The sequence below is a fragment of the Diorhabda sublineata genome, chromosome 7 (genome assembly GCF_026230105.1).
Source record: "Diorhabda sublineata isolate icDioSubl1.1 chromosome 7, icDioSubl1.1, whole genome shotgun sequence".
In the NCBI taxonomy this organism is placed as follows: domain Eukaryota; kingdom Metazoa; phylum Arthropoda; class Insecta; order Coleoptera; family Chrysomelidae; genus Diorhabda; species Diorhabda sublineata.
Genome location: NC_079480.1, coordinates 10,762,329 through 10,777,652, shown reverse-complemented (window position 1 = coordinate 10,777,652; position 15,324 = coordinate 10,762,329). Strand labels below are relative to the sequence as shown.

General features: G+C 30.9%; 1 protein-coding gene across 2 annotated transcripts in view; it reads left to right on the top strand.

The window, feature by feature from the left end:
• The first annotated feature begins 1,531 nt into the window (after positions 1-1,531).
• The window catches only part of LOC130446339 (ecdysone-induced protein 78C), a 167,722-nt gene continuing 153,929 nt past the window's right edge, over positions 1,532-15,324 (top strand). The window contains exon 1 of one of the 2 annotated variants that reach the window (XM_056782538.1): positions 1,532-1,739. In XM_056782538.1, the coding sequence (XP_056638516.1) occupies positions 1,681-1,739 (59 nt within the window). In that variant the 5' untranslated portion in view covers positions 1,532-1,680. The remainder of the gene's footprint in view (positions 1,740-15,324) is intronic. The other variant, XM_056782537.1, reaches the window with a different exon arrangement.

Sequence of the window (15,324 nt, the reverse complement as noted above, 5' to 3'; positions counted from 1 at the left end):
TTGACCCGTGTAAAACTGCCGTATTCGGTCGTGAGTAGTGCTTCTGGATTGCAGTATTTCGTTTGTTCGATCTTCTTCTCTTCTACCAGAAAATCTTCTGTTGTTGTGTTTTTTTATACTTCTTTGATATTCTCATCCATTTTGACAACGGAAAAAACTACAAAAAACGTTTACATTGCCCTAAATGATCAATGCATTGAAAAGAAAACTTATTTGAATAACCTTAGTAAAATTCATGCCTATCTTTTAGATTTTGTATAAAGAAGTTCTATGAAAATTCAACGCCATTAATAACCAACTAATCTCATCTAACCTATAAATTTCAACTTCTCTTATAACGACCTACCCTATAAAATTTATTGTTGTCATTTATATTCTAGCCAATGACTATTCAACCACATTCATAACGACCACACCTACTGAAATTTAATATTATCCATAAACTTACCAATCAATATTGAACATCATTCACCATAACTTATCTTTACCTAACCTATAAAAATTCAACGTCATTCATAATCCAACCAATCAAAAATTAATTAAAATTCCTACAGTAACCATAATCATTATTTCTATCAACGTCAATTTGAGTATTGAATTTTGAATTCTATGAGTTTAAAAATTTTTACAAGCTTTAATAATTTCAAAAATCACCGGCATTCTCAATTAATTGTTGTAAAATATTATTATTCTTATACATTTATACATATACATATACTTATATTGTATTTGACCATAATTTCAGTTCCAGACGATGAATACAAAGTATTCGAAAGCTCGGAAAATGTATTGAAGTTAGTTCATTTTCGTGTTTTGTGCCACGTAATCATAGCTGCAAAGACTTGATTTTCTTTTCCATTTGGAACTTCATTTTAAAACATAAATATTTTAACTTTCGACCTATTACGCTCTTTATCAAAATATAGTTTTTTAAATCTAATGATTATCTTGGTTGTTGCTATATTTTTAAATCAACCTCAATAATATTATTCAAAAACGCATTAAATACTCTAAAATCTCTCTTCTGATATGTCTAAAGGATTTTTAATCACTGATCACTTCCTTCAGACACTTGCATATTGAACTTAATCGATTTGCATTCCATGTAATCTAAGTTCACCCCATATATTAGCACAGCTTAACACCATCAACCAACAGATACGAGTAGATATATTCTAATCTAATGCCGAGCAGTTTTCAAAAAACAATATATATGTTATATGCTACATCGTAGGATAAACATCCTAGTAATGAATTCATTAAAAACAAATTAAATCTTTTCATGCAGCACTCCTAAACGTTAATTTATCAGAACATATTTTCTGAACAAACTGGATCATTTCTGTTGGCAGAGTGAAAACCGCAATATACTATAGCCAAAATCGTTGCGAGACGTCAGAATATCATACCTGGCAACAATCAACTATAAAACTGTTGTATAGGTGAGGGCGAAACAAAAACAAACGATATAATAATGGTAACAAAAATCGGTATAGCCTCATGGCGCATGTTCCATATAGTATGCCAGTTTAATATCGAATGGATTTTCCGAATTCCGATTTCAGTCCTATGAGCAGCTGAAACGACTAATAGAACTACGGGTTTGGTTAGAAAAATTTATTACGGTACGCGCGATGAGATGTTTCGGGTGACAATGTGCTTTTTTTCCGGAGCAAAAATATGGAAGCGACGAGCTCGACACCATGTTCACCAGGAAGTGCTGACTCTACATTTACTAGGTAAGCGGAGAGCTTGATCGATTCAAAGTGTATTTCTAAAAATAGAGTCATTCTTATTGCAGTGATTGTTTGGACGTTTATTCATGAGATTAAATGAGGTAAAATTGTATCGAGAAACTAGGATAGTAGGAAATGTGTGTATTGGAACGTCGGAAAATTATTACTGTGGAAAGTGCAGCAAAGAATGTGCTTACAGGAAAATTCATTAACCGTTTCTTATTTAGAAATCATAAAGACAATCGATAGGAGAAAATTTTACAGTTGCCTATTGAAACGGAATATTTAGGATTGTGAAATTTAAGAAATCAAAATTAACTTTTCTCATGTTACGTATGAGTTCAGGTTTATTTCGCATGACTACAAAATTCATTTCTATCCTTACATTTTTTACTAATATCACATGCTGTAGTTATTATATATTATGGCTATATATCCCACTCTTCAAAAATTTCACCATACCATCATTATTTTGAAATAGATGATGAATGGAACTTGTGTAGTTTTGATTAGAAAAGATCTTCAATCCTGCCGATATAAAACGAATTATCCAGTCCGTTTTCAGGTGAAATTGGAATGTGTTATAGAGAATGATAGAATAGAAAAACATAAATATTATCTTTAATTTTTTTCAAAATTGCATTGGAAACCTTAAAGTCGCAAAGCCTCGAAATTGATGTTAAAAAAGGTCAGCCAAATAATTATAATTTGTGATTATTTGCCTGGAAATCTATTCAGTCATAGTTTTCACATGTATACCACATGTCTTTTTTTTTAAAGAAATATTTAGTCCATGTTAAAGAAGTATGTTACAAGGCTGATAAGCAAAGTGTATGTTACTTTCTCAAGTAACATACCTCAGTAACTGCTGTTAACATTAAGTTTTTGTCATTCTTCACCAAATTTTTCATTAAGAAATGTAAGAACTTGTTAATAGTAATAGATTTTATCGAACGAATCTATATAGGAGCCCACAAATCCTTACTGGTGGAATAATAAAATATGAAACAACAAATATCACAAAGATTGATTGTGAACTTTTACTTTAAACTTCAGAGATGTACAATTTAAATTGTGAGTAGCTTCTCATTTTATTTATGTATTGTTAGTTTTTTCTTTCAATTACCGCTTGTTAATACTCCGTACATGAATTTGTTAGCTTACAATTGATTGTACAATATTGTTAGTGTTTAATTAGATAAGCTGATTCATTGCTTTTTTTAACTTTATTTTATCATCTTTATATCTTTGATTTTTTTCTGTGTTTTCAATATTTCATCATTCTTAGTTTATTTTATTATATTTTATTTTTTCTCTTACATTCTTTTTTCAGTTATTTTACATTTTCCCTTTTCTCATCATCTGCATACTCATTTTTTTTATTCGATGTACTCGCTCAGATTTAAAGGTGGCTTCACCACTTACAAAATTGTGCTAGTAGATTTTATATAATGATACAAGGTTTTGGTTTTCTTGCAGTTGTTCTTAAAAGACGAAAATTTACGTAGTGACTTTAAAACTCTACAATTACATTGTATAAAGAGCAAACAATTATAATTATGTAAGGTCTATATAAAGTTTAAATCTCGACTGCGGCGTCAGCGGATCCGGTTGTCAGCTCAACATATTCAAGAACTCAACTCCTCTGGCCTTAGTGGAGAACTATGGGGTTTGAACCAGAGTTAGACGACTAATGTTCAAGAATCGAAGGGTTTCTCTTGAATGGCTCCTTCTTCTTTTTCGCTACATGGGTAGTACTTAAAACTTATGTGAACAATTATCAGAATTCCAAAAATATTTGATAAAATTGAGTAAATACTAATATTCTCAAAATGTACTGGTACTGGTTTAATATTTTCCATTTTAGATTTCTCCAGTCCAAAGTGCCATAAACTGTTTTTTTAGATTAATCTTCGAAAGTTTTTAGTAATATGTCTTCAATTTGCACAGTTATTGCTAGTTCTAGTAAATAACTTCCTTGAAGAGGACTATTGTTTATTATTTTCCCTCACTTTTATATTGCTACGATATATTGGGTAATATCTACCCACTGATTTTTCCTCACTTTTCGAATTTGAGGTTCGGTGATCTTGATTGGAATTTGGTGCCCCTTCGTGATATTTCTTGATACTTCTTGGTATCCGGTATTCAAAAATTCTTATTCGTGCTCAGAGGATAGCAGGTATTTTGATTGCGGAATTATTGTTTTATAGGAATGATAATAAATATGATCGTTTAAGTTAACTCTTGGTATTTCTAGAATGAATACTATTTTATTAACTCTGCTGTAGTTCTTAATTTTAATAGTTTTCTCAAATAATAGATTATTTTCTAAAATTGGCTCGAATGGAAATCTATTTTTGTTAAGCTGCTTAATGATTATTACAATGTTTGAAAGCAATTCAATTGGATCAGCTATGGAAGTATGGAAGGTATTTGATTTAGAAAAAGTAACAGCAAGTAACAGCAACTTCTATTTGTATGGATGATGGATTAATAAAAAACTAGTAGTAATTTGGGATACAATAGTTTGAATTGTAAAATAATGGTTTGTTTCGATTTTTTCCAGTGTAAGATTCCTTATCATTTTCTGCATTTTTGTTATAATGGCGTTAAGAATTATTTGATTATCGGCGAGTACTTGAGTATTTCTCTCAAAATTATTGTTTGTTTTTTGTAGTAAGGTGATTTGTTCTTTAAGTAACGTTTTGAATTTCTCTTGATTAGTTGAAGGAGATAACATCTCATTGTTAAATCTTTCCGCATCGTTTTGATCGAGGTTTTTAGCTGTAAATTTAATAGCAGACTGAAATAGATCTTTTACGCTTAAGTTTCACTAGAGGGTTGAGCTGTATCAATTGTGTGTTTATTCTATTTTCAAGTATATTGATTATGTGATAGGAATTTACAAATTAAATGCGGAATCTATAATGTTCCGCCTTGTGATAAATGAATTTTTAATGTTTTTGTATTGGTGTAATGTCCAATGGTCGGTTTTAATTTGCGTGTAGGATTCCAGAATTGTTATTTAACTTTTGAAATTATAGGAAGTTTTATTGGGTGCTGGTGAACCTGATGAGGAACCTGTAATTGCAGGAGGCTTTTTTAGTTCTTTGATATGTACAATTCCTCTTTTGTTTTTGTTTGACTCTCTAGTACTTTCGACAAGATTTCTAGATAATTTTGCGGTTATTTAGGAAAACTTTCTCTTTTTTATTTTGCCGTCTAGGGTTTTGGTTATAAATGATTTGGTTTAACTTAAATTCAGGGTTATCTTTACCTTGTTCGTTACGTTTCGTATTTACTTTCTTCCTCTTGTCAGTCAGTGTTTTACGTATCTTTTCATATATATGTTTTAGTTTTTCTTTATGCTTTTCAGCGTAGTCATTATATAACGAATGCGACTCAAATATTTCGTTAGGACTTCGTGTGTTAGTATCTCCAAAAGTAAGTTCAAATGGTGTAAAGTTTCTTGAGCTGCATATAGTACTATTATAGTCTAGTATAGCAAAATCCATTAAATTGTTCTCATCATCTGGATAAATTTCTTTAAGTATGCGTAATTATTCGATCAGCGTCGAATGTAAGCGTTCAGCTATTGAGTTAGACTCATGATGAGCTGGGGTCGAGAAGTGTACGTTAATTTTATGGAGGACCTGTATATATTTTACTGTTTGATTCTTAAATCGGTTCCTTCAAGTGGAACTAAAGTTTGTGGAACACTGAAAGTTGCAAAATGTTCGATTAAAGCTTTACTAATGATAACAGCGGCATTGCTTTCGATAAAAATTGCTTGTGCGGATTTTGAAAAAGCATCTGAGAGTCAAATATAATTTTTTATCGGAAGTAAATACGTCTATGTGTACAATCTGAAATAGCTTGATAACGGTTTCTGTATATAAGCAGTGCATATGGGGGTTTTTCCAGCATATTTAGATCATTGTCAAATATTACAGGCATTGATAAAATTAGTTACTGTTGATTTAAATTTTTCCAATAATAATTTTTTTAAGAGCTCTACAGCATCGTTTATTTCCCTCTAGAGTCAACGTTCGAGTGTTGTGTCGTAGCGTCATCAAAATGTTCATCGATTGGTTTTGGTAATTTTTCGGGGGGTTTAACCTGTTTGTTGTCTAATATAATGATTTTAGGAGGGGCTAGTCTGTCGGAAGGTAATTCTTCGTAATCTTCACTTACATCAAAAAATTCTGATTGACTTATTCTCTAAAGCATTTATCTCTACGCGTGATAAACAGTTTGCATTGGTATTTGATTTTGAAGTCATACTTTTCGATAAGTAGACGTCATCTGACTCATTTTGAATTGGGTTCCTGGCGACTGAAGAGCCAAGTGAAGGTTTGTTGGCTGTGTAAATTATGAAGGAGAGGCCATACAAATAAGGACAGAAATGTTTTCATGCACAAACCATAGCTAAAAGTTCCTTTTCAATAGTGGAGTATCTAGTTTCATTTTCGTTGAGTGTTATCGATGCATACGCAACTGGTGTTTCATGGGATACTTTTCATAATATAGTTCCAATAGCGAAAATACGCGCATCGGTCCTCAACACAAAAGGTTTATTAAAGTCAGGATATATGAGTTAAAACAATTGATAAATTCGTCGTTGTGTATGATATTAGCTCCCTTTTTGAGATTTACTAAATTTTGCAAAGTCTTGAAGGAATCGCCTATAATAACCGAGAAAGCCTAAAAAGCTTTTGATATCTTCCATATTTGGAGGTGTTGGAAAATTTTTTATCGCAGAAATTTTTTCGTTAAAACCATCTAAAGTGATAACGTGACCTAATTATTATATATTTTGTACAAATTCCAACTTATTCAATTGTACTTTCAAGTCACTTTGTCTGAGTCTTTCAAATGACTTTTTCAATCTTTTAATATGTTCCTGTAGTGGCGTACTGTATATTAATATATCATCAAGAAAAACAGCACAAATTTGGTATTGTAAACCTAGCAAAGCTGAATTCATTATTCTTTGAAATGTGGAGGTGGCATTTTTCAAACCAAAAGATATTCTTTTGAATTTTTGCATTCGTAGTGCACTTCGTCAGTGTGGCTAAGGGTGGTTTTTGATATGCTTCTTCGCATACCTGAATTTGATGAAAACCTAAACAAAAATCTATTGTAGAAACATAAGTTGCTTCACCTAATTTATTTGGAAAATCTATGATAAGGGGTATAGGGTACGTTAAGAGCTTTAGGTACTATCCAAACAGGAAAGTCGTTTTTGAGTTTGATTTTATGTTTCAATTGATTAGTAAAAGTTGAAGGAGTGCCTTCCCAACAAAGGATGCCCTATATTCAAAGAGTATTTCTTGACAGAGTCTTTTCCTTTAAAGTTACAGTGGTGAAGTGATATATTTTTCAAATTTTCTCTTTGCATTTGATAATAATGATAGGGCATTATTTCATCGGTACTATCCAAACAGGAAAGTCGTTTTTGAGATTGATTTTATGTTTCAATTGATTAGTAAAAGTTGAAGGAGTGCCTTCCCAACAAAGGATGCCCTATATTCAAAGAGTAATTTCTTGACAGAGTCTTTTCCTTTAAAGTTACAGTGGTGAAGTGATATATTTTTCAAATTTTCTCTTTGCATTTGATAATAATGATAGGGCATTATTTCATCGGTACTATCCAAACAGGAAAGTCGTTTTTGAGATTGATTTTATGTTTCAATTGATTAGTAAAAGTTGAAGGAGTGCCTTCCCAACAAAGGATGCCCTATATTCAAAGAGTAATTTCTTGACAGAGTCTTTTCCTTTAAAGTTACAGTGGTGAAGTGATATATTTTTCAAATTTTCTCTTTGCATTTGATAATAATGATAGGGCATTATTTCATCGGTACTATCCAAACAGGAAAGTCGTTTTTGAGATTGATTTTATGTTTCAATTGATTAGTAAAAGTTGAAGGAGTGCCTTCCCAACAAAGGATGCCCTATATTCAAAGAGTAATTTCTTGACAGAGTCTTTTCCTTTAAAGTTACAGTGGTGAAGTGATATATTTTTCAAATTTTCTCTTTGCATTTGATAATAATGATAGGGCATTATTTCATCGGTATCCATTTTCTCTACACAGTTAATCGGAGCTAAATGTACTGGTTCTATATAAAGATTTTCTAAAATTTCCAGCATTTCATTTATGTTTGTTATAGTAGTTATAGCATAATTATTACGGACAGTGACTAGAGCTTTGGGTATTTCGATACCACTACCAAAATTTTGATATTATAAAATACCTACTCCATTGTTTAGTGTTAAAAGCAATTTAACAAATTTTTGAACTCACCGGGTTTAACAATACTATAATTTTCTATTGGATGATATCGCTTTTTATTTTTATCTGGCTGAAAAATGATATTCTCCCCTATGGTTGGTTTTACTTTCATGATAGTTCCTTATTAAAATCAATTGTTCTTCCACGTTGGTGACCGTATTTACTTGTTTACTACACTTTATCAATTTGGGTCCAGTTTCATTAAAATATTGTGATTATACATAAGGGAATGCTTCATAGAGCTTATCTTTAGTAAATTAAATATGAACATCAGTATACTCTATTAAAAATTTGAAAAAAAAAGTTGATTTGAATCATTTTCAGGAATTTTAACAGTGACTTTTTTTATTTTTCCAAGTTTAATTTGATACTAATTTTTATAAAAATTTGGTGTGTTTTATTATTAATTATATCGTCAATTATGAGAATTCCTTTATTTCCTGAGTCGTCAGCGTTCGAGTGTTGTGTCGTAGCGTCATCAACATGTTCATCGATTGGTTTTGGTAATTTGTCGGGGGGTTTAACATGTTGATTGTCTAATATGTTGATTTTAGGAGATGCCAGACTGTTGAATGATATCGCTTTTTATTTTTATCTGGCTGAAAAATGGTAGGTAAAGTAACTTAAGGAATAGACAAATTTCGTGTGTAACATTTACAGTGGCTTTTAATTCCTCGAATAAATCTACTTCTATTATTACTTCAAAATTCTCGCTAAATTTGTAAAGATGAAATTTATATTTTTGTTCCACTATGAAAATATTGAAAACTGGAATATTAGTACCTTACTACTATACGTACTATACACCATATTAAATTTCTGTTTGAAAATAAAATTTTTATAAAACGATGTGCTGTGCCAGGATTTATCAAGCTTCTCGTGATACTGGTATCTATTAAGAACCTAGAATCAATTTCATGGAATACGATCATTGGATGATTTGTTTTTAATGCATTTAATTATCTCCACCTTCATAAGTCAGGGCCGGACAAAAATTTACATTGTCATTTCTATTTAATTACATGTTTTTTGTGAATTATAACCATAATAAGAATATTGAGTTTCTTGAAGATGAAAATAGTCAGGTTGCTCTGGTTCGAATAAATTTTCAAGTGGAATATGATTAAACTCTTGGTTAAATAATTCATGAGTTGTGTATTTTGGATCATATTTTTGTTTCAAGAAGGTATTTCCCGATGAAGTGTTCATCGGATCGGGTTTATATTGATTTTGAGAAGGATGATGATTATCGTATTGGTGGGGATTTCTTTGTTGTAATACAGAATTATTATTGAATTTTTGGAAATAAGGTTGACGTTGTACGAAGTGATTACTGGGGTTTCTATTAAAGGAGTTATAAGTAGGCCTATTTAGTTGTTGTAGCTTCGGGTGAACGAAGGTACTGAGTTTTGATACGTTGGAGGCTGTGTGAAATTTGAATGAAAATTTAGTCACGGTGGCGAAAGAGATGTGCGTTGAATAGAATTTGGATTTATTTTTGAGTTTGTTGAAACGAAGTACGAATTATTCCTTATTATTATTCAAATTAGTAGAACGTTGGGCGGGCTAAAGAAAAGTCTCTTCCTCTTTAATCATGCTCATGGCTTTTTTCAAACTGTCCACCATTTTAGATCTTCCCCCAGAACTAGAATTAACTGTTTTTCCGTTTTTACTTCTTGAAAACACTTTCACATTTTGGTAGTATTTAACACTTGACTCGATATGCCTTCGAATCCGAGTTTAATACCACTAAAGTTCGAATTTCTCTGATTAGTCGTAGAAACAAAGAAACTACTCGCGAAATTTTTTGAAAAATCCCACTGACTGCGCCAGTGAAGGTTTTGGTTTTTTTGGAGTTCTTTTTAGAAAAAGGAAATGAACGCTGTGACTTTATTACTCTATAACAGCATTGAATAACAAGCAAACAATTACAATTATGTAGGGTGTACTTATATATAGTGTAAATATCGACTGCGGCGTCAGCGGATTCCGGTTGTCACCTTATCATATTCCAGCACTTAACTTATAACATGTTATATATTGAATTATCTTCTAGTAGATTTGTTGAATTGGTTGGAAACTGTAGTTGTTGTTTCGTAAGGATTTGTAACTTATCAATTTCTATAACTTGGATGTGTGTACCCCCACTAAAATATAAAATATGTTACAATTCATCGATTCATCTGTAGTAAGGTGACACCATGTGATGTGTATGTGAAAAGAAATATCACGTTATTATTGATCATTTAGGATAACTCATGAAAAACTTATCCCATTGATTAATGGTGATTGAAATTTTGAAAAACCAGTGTGTTCATTTTAGAGTTGATAAAATCTTAAAAATCTACATTCTATACATGCAAAACTTACTAAAATCAAAGTGGAAAAATATTTAAATTTATTATTAATTCAAAATACATACTTTCCAAAAATGAATGATTATGAGGCTCCTTCACAGTATGGTAGTAAAAATGTTGAAATTAAATATCATTACTGTTCGACAAAAGATTCATCGTGTCTTATTAAATCGCAAGTTAATAAAAATGAACTTAAAAAATATGTTTGTGACAGATGTTTAAATTATTTTGCATTGCATGAAAAGCTGATTGAACTAACAAAAGTATGTAATAAAATTAGTGACTATAGAATTGCGTTTCCTAAATATGATGCTCTCGAGTTTAAAAATTTTACTTATAAACAAAAAGCTCTGTTTATTGGGTATGCTGATTTTGAAGCAATTCTAGAAAAATGTGATGGAAGAAGATCTAAAACCACGGTTAAATACCAACATCATAGAGTATTCTGTGTAGGCTACTATTTAAAATGTTTTTTTGACGATTCGCTTTCTTATTTCAAAAGCCATATAGGTCTAAATTGTTTGTCATAGTTATCCGACCAACTTTAAACCATTGCAAATTTTGTTGCATCTGAAATAAAAAATATTACACCAACAAGTATTATAGATACAAATGTTACTGTCGATAGAAATATTTGTCACATTTGTGAGAAAAGTTTTCAGCCGAAAGACGGCCAAAGAACAAGACCATTCACATTTTACTGGAGGATTTCGTGGATATGCACATCAAAGCTGCAATCTGCAACTTTCGAAAATTTCTGTTATACCCATACCGCTTGATAATTATTCAGGATATGATAGTCATTTTCTTGTAAAAAAGCTGGCGAAGCAAGGACGAATAAAGGACCGATAAATTAAGAAAAAACTCGATTACTGTGCACGATGCTGAGACTATAATTAAATTTAGATTGATAGATTTTTGGGGACCAATCTTAATGAAGTGGCAATTTCAGTAATTTTCAAAATTTAGGACTACTTAAGTAAGGAACGTTCATAATTATAACTAGAAGAGGAGTTTTTCTATACTATTACGTGAATAACTTTGAGAAATTAAATGATTTGGTTTACCCCCCATTGAAAACTTTTATTGACCTATTCAAATATTTCAAATAATGATGGCTCAAAATGTGTGGAAATGTTTTGGAATCAAAACTTTAAAAGAATAAGGCGAGGTAAATTTGAAAACTGATATACTTTTACTAGCTGACGTCATGGAAAACATTAAAGAGACATCACTAGAGACAAATGGACTTGATCCAGCGTGGTATTATACCATGCCAAGGTACACATAGGACTGTATGTTAAAGTATACAAAATGTAACACTTAACACTCGTCTTAGAACTGCAGCCACTAGCGTTTTTGAGAATACTTTCAAATTGTCAAATAATGCAGTGTTTGGTAAGACAATGAAAAATATAAGACTTGTATGTCGTTTATTGATCTAATTCTCACTAAGGTCGATATGGTGTTAAAAATTTAATTGCAGGCCTCCGAATTTTATGCTTCTAAAAGTTGGATACTACAATGTTAAATAAATGTACTCAGATACTGACAACTTTATTTATGAAATTGAAACTGATGACGTTTATAAAAATATTATTGCTACTAACATTTTAAAATTTGATATATCTGATTATACAGTAGATAATCGATATGACATACCAAGCTTTAATAAAAAAGGCTTGAAAGTTACAAACGCGGCTTATCAAAAAAAATTAAAAGCACAGCAGAAATATTATACATTCTCAGACATTCTTATATAACAACGAATGTAAAGAAATCTTATTCCTTGTAAATTCTTCTTTATAATTAATTCTCTGTTCAGATCTCTAACAATAAATTTGTAATTGCTTTAATAAATATATTTTTTTGACAACAAATGACTATAAAATCGCGCAAGTCGTGGAAATTAGAAATTACTAAAACGTTTACGGACATACAATGCATAACAAAATAGTTTAGTGACTTCACGATTTTAACGTTTCAACGTTTGAAGTGCGAGTTCAACGAACAATATTAGACTAGCAATTATCGTGCAATCGTGCAGTAGCCTTTAGTGGTGAACATTGGAGACAACAGGAAATCAACTGAGGGAGAAGATTTTAAAAGCCAGTTCTTTAGTCCTCTTCTTGCCTTTCCCACGTTTCACTGGATTTCGGAAAGATAGTATTAATTATCAAGTTTCAAGTAAAAAAATATATATAATTAATAAAAAGAAATTATCAATTGATGAGTGAATAAAAAAAATATAGTTCAATGTTTAATAATATTTCTTTAGATGAAAATAACGTAGAGCAAACTGGTACTAACAAAATGGCCCCTACAATGAATTGGGACCTTTTCAAATCCAAATGATCAAATATTCAATCTTTTAACGGCGAAAGTGAATATTTGAATAAATTTATCACAAGATGTGAGCATTTATAGTCATATAGAATTTATAATGATGCAGAATTAAATTTACACACTATAGAATGTATTCAAGAAGAATTAGAAGGTAGAGCAACCTTCATGGCCGGTAACAGAGTTGAATTAAATACTTGCCCAAAATTAAAAACGGCCTGTTTTGCTGATAGAAGGGATTCAAATTGTCTTGTGAAAGAGTTGATCAGAGCTAAACCATTTAAAATCGAGCATCTAATTGATTTTGGAAGTGAAAATTGTCAAATAAATCAATACAATAAAACCGCGTTAAATACGTATATTGCAGGATGCGACAGCGCTTTGAAAAATAATATGCATTTACGAAAGCCACACTCTTCAGAAGACGCGTTGGCCTATGTGGCCAAATTCGAAAATTTTTAAAGACTGTACGGTTCTTCAAACGATAAAAATAATCAAGGGCCAATCAAAATTTTAATAAAATCCTAATACGTATCTAAATTTTGTACCAAATAACAGACCTGTTAACAATTACCCGAATGCTTATAGCAATCGTCAATAGTATCAACAAAATCTCGTACAAAATAGAGAGAGTTGGCCGAATCAGTCAATACCTATTCAATATAAACCACAAAATAAAAGATATTCTACCAATCGACAAATATTCGGCGTTTCCAAAAATGTATACAAACCCAACCAAATTCCACAAAATCAATTACCAACACCTGAACCGATGCCCACGATATCACGTTATTATACTGAACCTACTCGAAAACCTACAATAGTAATAATAATAGATTTTTTAGGTTAAATCCAAATGTTAAACCAAACTTCGTTTCTGAGGAGTTATACTTAAATCAATGTGCTAATTAAAACTATAATCACGACAATCGATATGATGAATATGAATAGTAGAATTTGACGAAAACTTCACAAACGATGAGGCTAATCCCGATGAGAATTTTCAAGTAGCCGGCCCATCGAAAGTGAAAACATAGAAATAAATATACTTTCACTTAATCCGCTACCATATATAGAAATTTCAAGTCCCAAAATTAGCTCTAAATCAATAAGACCTTCTATTGCCGAAAAATATTTTCCAGATACAATTTATCATTTTGATACTACTATTTCTACTATTCTTGGAAGTAAAAACGTTAGGTATCGAGCGGTTGTTCCTGCATTTCCTGAAGTAAAAAATAAAAACTATCGAATCGATTTCATACTATATGATTTTCACAATTATTTTGATGGAATTCTCGGTATTAAAGATTTAATAGGTATGTGGATGAATATAGATCTAGCTGATCAAGAAGTACTAGTTCCTCACCTAAGCTTACCTTCTAAGTATAGAAAAGCAAACGATATTGAGTTTTCTTTTTCAATAGACCCCGGAGGAAAAACGATAAAGAAATTACCCGTAAATATAGATAATGGGGATATTATCGTGGACGCTCGAAAAATAGAAAATATAATAGTTCCACAAATTTTATCTACAGCGAGGAACGGTTTTGCCCCAATACAAATTGAAAATCACACAAATAATTCGATAACGATAACATTACGAAATGCAATTCAAGTTATTCAATTTAAATATTCACATTATGAACTTTTTAAATTTGAAAGTTTTGCTAACGATTTTGACGAAACTAATTTTGTAAAACCTAATGACAATATTACTAAATCAATTCGTACAAATCACATGAATAGAGAAAAAAAAAGAAAAATTATTTCACTATGTAAGAAATATTCTGATTTATTTTTAAAACCAGGTATCAGTTCACACTAAATCTTACAGATAACCCTTCTAGGTCAGGGCATTTACGAAATTACGTGACAAAATTATGGTTGGAAAAAAACAACGCCTTCTTGTTAAACAACGCGACTTTCCAAATTGCCATTTTGCAAAAACTATTGGGGCTACAAGGCCCATCTTTAAAGCATTGAGATCTCGGTTTTCAGTAAATAAGAATCTTTTATTTTCAAAATTAAACAAATTATAAACAATTTAAAAAATTGAAAATTTTCTCCTTCCGGTTGAATTATTTAAGCAACGTAACAAATTATCGAAAATTAATTCATAAAAGTTTATTTTGAAGATTTTTCAATTCTCTATAATATTGCCAATATAAACAAAGGCGAGTCTTGCATAGGTTCAGCACAAAACGAAAAAATACCGATTTCTTGGTGTTTTTATTATTTAAAAAAATAACGAATAGACAAAAAATCTTGAATTTAATGCACATAACTTTTATTTAATCCTGGCCTATACGTTCACAGGAAATTAAAAGACAAATTCAAGATGTTAGATAAATACATAATTAGACCGTCCTGCCCCCCTTGGAGTTTCTCAATATGGATTGTTAAGAAGAAAATAGACGCACCAAACATCCAAAAATAGAGACTGGCAGTTGATTATCGAAAAATTAATGAAAAGACAAATAATAATAGTTATTTGCTTCTCAATATATCCGATACATTGGATAAATTAGGTCGAGCCCAGTATTTTACTACCTTCGACTTGGCAAGAATTTTCTATAGAAAAAACAGCGT